Below are 10,196 nucleotides of genomic sequence, written 5' to 3'. Positions count from 1 at the left end.
AGCAGCAAGGCAGAGGAACAGTGAGAGCCTGTTCCCAGTGCACACGTGCACAGAGCTGCCAGAAGGTAAGAACAGTGAAGACAAAAGGGGCGACTCGGGAATAAGGCTGGGAGATGATTGGCCCCTCCCATAAAACATAAAGGAGGAACAAAGGGACAGGAGCCTTTGCAGGAAGCAACTTTGTTCACTCTGTCCAGATTAAACCTTGAAGCTGTGTGAACTTTGTACTTCGGTTGGCTTTTTACAGTTAATTTGGCACTTTAGTTGTTGGCAGCAATTCAAAGGAGAGAAAGGTGGGTGCTTATCTCAAGAGACTATGGGCTGGGGATGAACATAATTCCCAGCCGTTGAAATAAAAATAGGGTTGTTTGAACTAAGCATGTGCTTATTTACGGTCTCAGGAAGCCTTGGTCAGAACAGCTACTCTATATAAACCGTTCTGTTGTCTGGGTTGTTATTCAGTATTGAGTAATCATCTCCATCATCGTAACAATAACATTCATAACATTAGTAGTCATCATATAATAACCATAACGTCTCACCGTAACATTGACAATAAACATCTAGTGACAATATGCTTACTTATCCATTTAGTGAATCATTTTTACAAAATTAAGTCACTTTCTTGTATTTATTTATTTTTTAACTTCTGTTTCTGCTCAATATTCCATGCGCATCTTCAAGCAACCAAGGTTGAGGAAAAAAACAGGCTGGACCACTCTATCCCAGGGGTCTCCAACTATTGTGGTCCGTCAGCGGACTGTAGAGATGGCAGTAGTTGGTCAGTGGGGAGGAACAGGGGCCAGTCCTGGAGTCTGGGGAAGGCTCGGACGAGGGATCTGCGTCCGACACAAAGATGGGGGCAGGGCCATCTGAGAGTTATGTGCCGACTCCGGAGCCTCCAGAATCTGACAGCAGCAAGGCAGAGGAACAGGAGGAGCCTGTTCCCAGTGCGTGCATGCACAGAGCTGCCAGAAGGCAAGAACAGTTAAGACAAACGGGGCAACTCGGGAGTACGGCTTGGAGGTGATTGCCCCCCCAAAAAAAGACATAAAGGAGGAGCCAAGGGACAGAAGCCTTTGCAGGAAGCAACTTTGTTCGTACTGGTCGGTTTGAACCCTGAAGCTCCGTGTTGAATTTGTGTTCCGTTTTGGCCTCGTTATAACTAATTGGACATTTAGTCGTTGGCAGCATATCAAGGAAGATAAAGGTGGGTGCTTATCAGCCTTATCCTGAAGGACTTTGGCAGAGTTCCATGGGGCTATTTACAAACTGTTTCAGACTCATTATGGGCTGTGAAGGAGTAAAATTCACAGCTGTTGAAATAAAGAATAAAAGGGTTTTGGGACTAACGTGTGTGTTTATTAAGTGTCTTCATAAGCCTTGGTCAGAACACCAACCTTGGTCACTTTAAGACTTGTGGACTTCAATTCCCAGAATTCCTCAGCTAGCATGGCTGGCGGGTGAGGGGGGGGTGGAATTCTGGGAGTTGAAGTCCACAAGTCTTAAAGCGGCCAAGGTTGGAGACCCCTGCTCTATCCCCCAATGGAGATACGGACAAAATCAGGCTGCTGGTCCTCGTTGTTTAAGGTCTGGCAAAGGAGACCGATCCCCGTGTCCAAGATTCAGAAGGTCCAGGGAGGTTCTGGAACTGGGGGTGAGGGCAGGGAAAAACCCTCTCCTATTGCAAGTCGGGGAGAGAAGAGCCCAGGTAAGTCCTCAGGTCGCTGAGGTTCGACCGGATGATCTTTGCTGGGATGGTTTCCTTGTTCAAGCGCTTGTAGGCCGCGTAACGGTGGCAACCTCCGAAGGAGTAGAAGTAATCCCCGCCTTCTCGGCCTTTGATCCAGAGCACGTCAATGGGGGGAACCCGGTCAGGCTCCTCCTGAAAACAAGAAAAAAAAAAAAAAAAAAAGGAGGGAAGGAGAGAGGGAGGGAGAAGATTAGCCCGAACGAGGGAATCACAGGATGGAAGAAATCCCCTTCTTCTCCACTGACGGGTCTTATTTATTTTTATTTATTTATTTATTTTATGTGTCAATCGCTTAAGACATAATAGGTATAAGTGTAAACATGAGTAAGAGCACAGGAAATAGGTACAAATAAATGGGGACAATAGGACAGGGACGGTAGGCACGATGGTGCACTTATGCGCCTCCTCACAGACCTCTTAGGAATGGGTATTCTCTCCTTTCCTTCCTTCCTCCTGCTCCCTCCTTTCTTTTCTCTCCTCCCTCCATTCTTTTCTCTCCTTCCTTCCTTCGCCTTCCCTGTTCTCCTTCCTTCCCCCTTCCTTCCTTCCTCCCACTCATTCCTTTTTCTCTCCTTCCTTCCTCCCTCCCTCCCTCCCTCCCTTCCCTCCCCTTCCCTGTTCTCCTTCCTTCCCCCTTCCTTCCACTCACTCCCTTTTCTCTCCTTCCTTCCTTCCTCCCTTCCGTCCTCCCTCCCTCCCTCCCTTCCCTCCCCTTCCCTGTTCTCCTTCCTTCCCCCTTCCTTCCTTCCTCCCACTCACTCCCTTCTTTTTTCTCCTTCCTTCCTTCCTTCCTTCCTTCCTCCCTTCCTTCCCCTCCCTCCCCCTTCCCTGTTCTCCTTCCTTCCCCCTTCCTTCCTTCCCCTTCCTTCCTTCCTTCCACTCACTCCCCTTTCTCTCCTTCCTTCCTTCCTCCCTCCCTCTCCTCCTTCCTTCTTTTCCTTCCTCCCTCCTCTTCCCTGTTCTCCTTCCTTCCTTCCCTTCCTTCCTTCCTCCCACTCACTCCCTTCTTTTCTCTCCTTCTTGCTTCCTTCCTTCCTTCCTCCTTCCTCCCTTCCTTCCTTCCCTCCCCTTCCCTGTTCTCCTTCCTTCCCCCTTCCTTCTTTCCTTCCTTCCTTCCTTCTTTTATTTTATTTATTTATTTGATTTGTCAATTGCTTACAAGATAATAGGTATAAGTATAAACATGAGTCTGAATACAGGAAATAGGTACGAATAAATGGGGACAATAGGACAGGGACGGTAGGCACGATGGTGCACTTATGCACGCCCCTTACAGACCTCTTGGGAAAAGGGTGAGGTCAATAGTGGATAGTTTAAGGTTAAAGTTTTGGGGGTTTGAGGATGTAACAACAGAGTCAGGCAGGGCATTCCAGGCATTGATCACTCTGTTGCTGATGTCGTACTCTCTGCAATCAAATTTGGAGCGGTTAACTTTGAGTTTGTATCTGTTGTGTTCTCTTGTGTTGTTGTGGTTGAAGCTGAAAGTAGTCATTGATGGGTAGGACATCGTAGCAGATAATTTTGTGTACTACGCTTAGGTCCAACTGTAGGCGGCATAGTTCTAGGTTGTCCAAGCTCAAAATTTCAAGCCTGGTAATATCGGGTATTCTGTTGCGAGCAGAGGAGTGTAATACTCTTCTCGTGAAATACTTCTGGACTCGCTCGATTGTATTAATGTCCGATATACAGTGGGGATTTCAGATTGAAGAGCTGTATTCAAGTATTGGTCTAGCAAAGGTTTTGTATGCCCTGGTTGGCAATTCAATATTTCTGGAGGAGAAGCTTCGTAAGATTAGATTTACAACTCTTAATGCCTTTTGGGCAATGCTGTTGCAGTGAGCTCTGGCCCTTGGGTCGTTAGATATGAGTACTCCAAAGTCCTTGACAGACGGAGGGTCGTCTACGAGGTCATATCCGCCTAGCTTGTATTTGGTGTACTGGTTATTTTGACCAATGTGTAGGACAGAGCATTTGTTGGTCGAGATTTGGAGATTCCTTGGCTTACCGAGTCAAAGTCAAAAGGGGGCAAGGTAAAACTATTAAAAGAATATTGGAACTGGTTTAAAAATAACTAGGGGGAATGCAGCTTGAGGTTATGTCCTGCGCAGGTTTTCTTCCCGAAAAGGGAAGGATAAAGCGAGGCAGAAATAAAGCAGGGAGAACAACATTTTCCATAACTCAAGAGGAGGAGGCAGCTTGCCAGACCATCCCTGAAAGGAGAACATTTCCCATGAGAAATCGGTGTATTTGTTCTAATAAGATTTCTTTCTTTTCTTTTCTTTTCTTTTCTTTTTTTCTTCTCTTTCTTTCTTTCTTTCTTTCTTTCTCTTTCTTCTTTCCTCTCTTTCTATGTTTTTTCTCTCTTCTCTCTCTTTTTTCTTTCTTTCTCTTTCTTCTCTTTTTTCTTTCCTTTTCTTTCTTTCTTTCTCCTTCTTTCCTTCTCTTTCTTCCTTCTTTCCTCTTTCTCTTTGTTTTTCTCTCTTCTTCTCTTTCTCTTTTTTCTTTCTCTTTCTTCTCTTTTTCTCTTTCTTTTCCTTTTCTCTTTCTTTCTCCTTCTTTCCTTCCTTTCTCCTTCTTTCTTTCTTTCTTTCTTTTACTTCTTTCCTCCTCTTTGTTTTTTTCTCTTTCCTTTTCTCACTTTTTTCTCTTCCTTCTTCTCTTTCTCTTTTTTCTCTTCTCTTTCTTTTTCTTTTTTCTTTCTTTCTCTTTCTTTTTCTTTCTCTTCCTTCTTTCCTCTTCCTTCTTTCCTTTCTCTCTCTTTCTCTCTCATTTGCTCTCTTTCTTTCTCTTTCCTTCCTTCCTCCTTCTTTCTTTCCTTTTCTTTTTTCCCCTTCCTTCCATTCCCTTCCCCTCTATCTCTTCCCTTCCTTTCCCTTCCCTCTCTTTTGCCTCTACATATAAACTTTTGGTTCCAGTTCTTCCCAATCAGGCCTTCCCTATCTCCTGGGGAACCACTCAATAAGGTGGCACCCTATATATTGTCAGAGGCTCCACTACTCTGTGGTTCAACACATTACAGAAACAACAGAGTTGGAAGGGACCTTGGAGGTCTTCTACTCCAACCCCCTGTTCAAGGAGGAGAACCCGGTTGAAGCTGGCCATCAACCCAAGCTTGCCCATCCAAAGCTAGATGCTTACATAAACATAAGTATTATTTTTAAATAGATTGTGTAAACTCAGCCAAGGTTACTTACAATATGAGTAACCTAGGTGGGATGCCTGCATTGATCCTTAAAGGATTCGAACTCAACTGACTGCTTATTGTACCCTACGACTATTATTATTAAGTGTTGTAACTGATGATTCTTGACTCTTGACGAAAGTATCTTTTCTTTTATGTCCACTGAGAGCATTTGCACCAAGACAAATTCCTTGTGTGTCCAATCACACTTGGCCAATAAAAAGAATTCTATTCTATTCTAACTAGGAAGGTTATCTGCTGGCCACTAGGGGGCAGCATCTCACCCACCTGAGCCAATTTTGAGAAGTCAAAAAGGCCAGAGCAGGCTAGTCCTGGGATGGGACGCCACCAGGAAATCTCAACTGTAAAGTTGTCTTCAAATTAACAACCATTCGTTCAGCAACCATTGAAAGCTACAATGACACTGAAAAACGTGACAATTGTTCCAACCTCCCTCAGTTTAGATACAGATTGATGAAGGTATCTTTTCTTTTTATGTACACTGAGAGCATATGCACCAAGACAAATTCCTTGTGTGTCCAATCACACTTGGCCAATAAAAAGAATTCATTCATTCAGGTACAGATACAGAGTTGGAAGGGACCTTGAAGGTCATCTAGTCCAACCCCCTGCCCAAGCAGGAGACCCTGCAGAGTTTCTGTCAGAGGGCAGCCCAGTCTCTTCTTGAAAGCCTCCAGGGATGAAGCTCCCACAACTTTTTTTGTTTTATTTGTCAGTTGCTTACAGGGACGGTAGGCAGCTTGGTGCGCTTATGCACGTCCCCTACAGACCTCTTAGGAAAGGGGTGAGGTCAATAGTAGATAGTTCAAGGTTAAAGTTTTTGGGGTTTGAGGAAGAAACTACAGAGTCAGGTAGAGTATTCCAGACATTGACCACTCTGTTGCTGAAGTCGTATTTCCTGCAATCAAGTTTGGTGCGATTGAGTTTGTATCTATTGTTTGCTCTTGTGGTTGAAGCTGAAGTATTCATTGACAGGTAGGACATTGCAATGTATGATTTTATATACTATACTTAAATCGGACCGAAGGTGGCGTAGTTCTAGGTTTTCTAGGTCTAGAATTTCAAGTCTGGTGGCATAAGGCAGGGGTCCCCAACCGCGGTCCGCGGACCGTACCGGGTCGCGGAACAAGCCTTACCGGGCCGCTGGTTGCTGGCGCCGCCATCTTTTTGGTAAAAAAGCAATTTTTCGTCAAAAGATGGCAGCGCCAGCGTTGGTGAGCTTTTCCGGGTAGAAAGCCATTTCTACCGAAAAAGCTCACCAGAGCGCTGCGCCGCATTTTTGACGAAAAATCACTTCGGTGGCGTCACCGGAAGTGATTTTCGTCAAAAGATGGCGGCGCCCAGCTGACGCTGGAACCGGGCGGCGCAGCTGACGCGGAACCGGCCGCGGCGTCGAAAAGGTTGGGGATCCCTGGCATAAGGTATTCTGCAACGAATAGAGGAGTGGAGAACTCTTCTTGTGAAATATTTCTGGACTTTCTCAACTGTGCTAATATCAGATACGTAATGTGGGTTCCAGACTGATGAGCTGTATTCGAGTATTGGTCTAGCAAATGTTTTGTATGCTCTAGTTAGTAGTGTAATATTACCAGAGAAAAAGCTACATAGGATTAGGTTAACAACTCTTAAGGCCTTTTTGGCTATGTAGTTACAGTGGGCTCTAGCACTTAGATCATTTGAAATGAGAATTCCAAGGTCCTTGACAGAGTTTGGATCATCAACAAGGTCTTGACTATTCAGCCTGTATTTTATTTTCTGATATTTTTTTTTGCCAATATGTAGGACAGAGCAATTCCAAGGGCAACTTCTGTTCCATGGGCGGATTGTTCTCACTGTCAGAAAATTTCTCCTTATTTCCAGGTTGAATCTCTCCTTGTTCAGTTTCCATCCATTATTCCTTGTCTGGCCTTCAGGCGCTTTGGAGAATAGCTTGACCCCCTCCTCCTCTCTGTGGCAGCCCCTCAAATATTGGAAGAAGATGGTATCCTGTCTCTCCTGGTCCTTCTCTTCACCAGACTAGACATGCCCAGTTCCTGTAACCATTCATCATATGTTTTAGCCTCCAGTCCCTAATTTAACAGATTAACAGAGTTGGAAGGGACCTTGTAGGTCATCTAGTCCAACCCGCTGCCAAGCAGGAGACCCTACAGCATTTCTGACAGATTACAATCCAGTCTCTTCTTGAAAGCCTCCAGGGATGAAGTTCCCACAACTTCCGAAGGCAACTTCGGTTCCATCGGTTGTTCTCATTGTCAGAAAAATCTCTCCTTATTTCCAGGTTGAATCTCTCCTTGATCAGTTTCCATTCATTGTTCCTTGTCTGGCCTTGAGGTGTCTTGGAAAATAGCTTAACCCCTTCCTCCTCTCTGGGGCAGCCCTCAAATATTGGAACACTTGCTATCCTGTCTCCCCTGGTCCTTCTCTTCGCTAGACTAGCCAGGCCCAGTTCCTGCAACCGTTCGTTGTATGTTTTAGCCTCCAGTCCCCTCATCATCCTGGTTGCTCTTCTCTGCACTCTTTCTAGAGTCTCAACCTCTTTTTTGTAGTGTGGTGACCAAAACTGGATGCAGTACTCTAGGTGTGGCCTTACTAAGGCTTTATAGAGTGGTATTAGTACCTCCCTTGATCTTGATTGTATCCCTCTGTCAATACAAATTAGGATTGCATTGGCTTTTTTGGCTGCTGCTGCACACGGCTGGCTCCTAGTTAGCTGGTTGCCCACTAAAACTCCAAGATCTCTCTCCCAGTTCCTGCTATTGAGCCTGGTTTCCCCCAGTCTATATGTGTCCTTTGGGTTTTTCTTGCCTAAGTGTAGGACTTTCCTTTTCTCTACATTGAATTTCATTTTGTTAGATACGGCCCAATGTTCTAGTCTGTGAAGATCCATCTGAATTTTGAGCCTATCTTCTAGGGTGTTAACTATTCCTGCCAGCTTAGTATCATCTGCAAATTTGGTAAATTCCCCTTCTATTCCCTCATCTAAGCAGAATAGAATAGAATAATAGAATATAATAGAATAACAGAGTTGGAAGGGACCATGGAGATCTTCTAGTACAACTCCCTGGCTAGACAGGAAAGTACGTCTATATATAGACTAGTTCTATACCTTCTGCTTTGCTATGGGCTTAGTTTTTGGGGAGGAAAATAAGGGGGAAAAAATCTGCCTCTACCTACCAGCATCCATCGGTATTCATCTGGCTAGCGTCCTGTCCGTGTGTGAGAGAGTTGAGGGCTTTTTGGAAACTGAAAGAGTATTTGCTGTGTGAGCAAGAAGGAGACAGCAAGGAGCCTGGGCGTGGCTTAGCTCAACTGTTCTGTCCTAAAGCTGTGAAACTGAAACGGAAACTCCTCTCCTCTGCTTGTGTTTTGCATTTGGAAGAGATTTCTTTTCAGGTGGGGAGGGGGAGTAGAATTCCTTAGCAAAATAATAATAATTAATAATTAATAATAATAATAATAATAATAATAATAATAATAATAATAATAATAATAATAATAATAATAATAATAATAATAATAATAATATAGGAAATACTAATGCTCTGATGGTCATTTCGAAAAACCCTTTTTTGGAGAGCATCTAGAAGCCAAGAGGAAGATAGGTGCCAAATTTTAAGTTTGTAGGCTTTACGGTTCTGGAGATTTTGTGATTATGTGTGAGGGGCATTTCACTTTTATATATATAGATTTGGTAAATTCCCCTTCTATTCCCTAGAATAGAATAGGAATAGGAATAGAATAGAATAAAGGATAGAATAGAATAGGAAAGGATAGGATAGGATAGGATAGGATAACAGAATCGGAAGGGACCTTGGAGGTCTTCTAGTCCAACCCCCTGCTTTGGCAGGAAAGTAATTTTATATATAAATTTAATAAAACAGAAACAAACCCTTTTCCGAAGCCCAACCTGCCGGTGGCCACCCTCGCCCACTACCTGGGCGTCCCGGCGGCGGTGGACGATCCAATTTACCCCCAACCGTAGAAGAGAAACCCGAGTCACTCACGTCCTGACCCGACCCAGAGTCGTGGGAACCACCCGGCCCTACCTGGATGGTCTTCATGAGACTTTCCACTTTCCGCTCGTCCAGCACCGGCGGGAGGGGCCTGATGATGACCCGCAGGGGCACGTCGTGGACCTCGGAGACGTTGTCGGAATGGATGCTCCTCCTCCCGCCGCCTTCGCTTTGCATGGCGAGCCAGCTCCGCCGCGGCCCGCGATCACCGCTTGGTGCCCTTTCCCACCGCCTCCACGCCACTCGCGCCGCTCCTCGCATTCCGGGAGGCTCCCAGCACGCCTATTATAAAGGCACCTGGGGGAAAAGTGTGAGCGGAACGTACCACTCCAGGTGACATGGGGGGGAGTCGAGACTGATGACCTCCCCCCCCCTTTCTCGAGCGTTTCCCCAGCGCCTTCCGAGGACCCCGTTTCCAATGCGGGGACCCCCACCCGGATCGAGCCCGGAGCGCCGCGGATGGAGCCGGTGGGTTGGAAGGGGACGTCCGCCCGCGCGGAACAGCTGGTTGTCCCCCTCCTCCCCCCCCCGCTTCCCAGCTCGGCCCTCGAATGGAAGGAGCCGTTGGCGTGTCACACGCGCACGTGTGCAACGCCTTTCCTGGGCTGGGCTTCCCGGAGCTTGTTTTGCTGAGTCAGGCAGAGACAGCGGGAAAAAACGGTGTTCGCGATGGGGAGGGAGCGCTTATGTTGTTGTAGTATGTTGTTATAAACTGCCAAGTCACTTAGATTATGAGAAAGAGGGTGAGTGAAAGAGCGAGAGGAAGAGGAAGAGGAAGAAAACGTGAGAGAAAGAAAAGAGAGAAAGAGAAAGAAAAAGGAAAGAGAGAAAAGAGAGAAAGAGAAAGAGAGACAAAGAGAAAGAAAGAAGGAAAAGGAAAGAGTGAGAGAGAAAGAGAGAGAAAGAAGAGAGAAAGAGAAAGAAAGAAAAAGGAAAGAGAGAAAAGAGAGAAAGAGAAAGAAAAGAAAGAAAAAGGAAGGAGAAAGAAAGAAAGAAAAAGGAAAGAGAGAAAAGAGAGAAAGAGAAAGAGAGACAAAGAGAAAGAAAGAAGGAAAAGGAAAGAGTGAGAGAGAAAGAGAGAGAAAGAAGAGAGAAAGAGAAAGAAAGAAAAAGGAAAGAGAAAAGAGAGAGAGAGAAAGAAAAGAAAGAAAAAGGAAGGAGAAAGAAAGAAAGGAAAAGGAGAGAGGGAAAAGAGAAAGAGAGAGAGAAAGAGAGAGAAAAGAGAGAA

The 10,196-nt window shown here is 45.3% G+C and overlaps 1 protein-coding gene across 1 annotated transcript; it reads right to left on the bottom strand.

Moving 5' to 3' along the window:
• Positions 1–1,340: 1,340 nt before the first annotated feature.
• SRXN1 (sulfiredoxin 1) lies at positions 1,341–9,542 on the bottom strand. The gene is made up of 2 exons (XM_087962416.1): positions 9,002–9,542; positions 1,341–1,885 (listed from the first exon to the last, which is right to left on the bottom strand). The coding sequence occupies exons 1-2, from the start codon at positions 9,227–9,229 to the stop codon at positions 1,682–1,684; spliced, it is 432 nt and encodes a 143-aa protein (XP_087818542.1). The 5' UTR covers positions 9,230–9,542; the 3' UTR covers positions 1,341–1,681.
• Between the last annotated feature and the right edge of the window lie 654 nt (positions 9,543–10,196).

Source organism: Notechis scutatus, chromosome 3 (genome assembly GCF_049901735.1).
Source record: "Notechis scutatus isolate UNSWTSFEM ecotype Mainland chromosome 3, rNotScu1.2, whole genome shotgun sequence".
NCBI lineage: Eukaryota > Metazoa > Chordata > Lepidosauria > Squamata > Elapidae > Notechis > Notechis scutatus.
The sequence above is the reverse complement of the archived record's forward strand: the minus strand, read 5'-3'. Positions and strand labels throughout refer to the sequence as shown.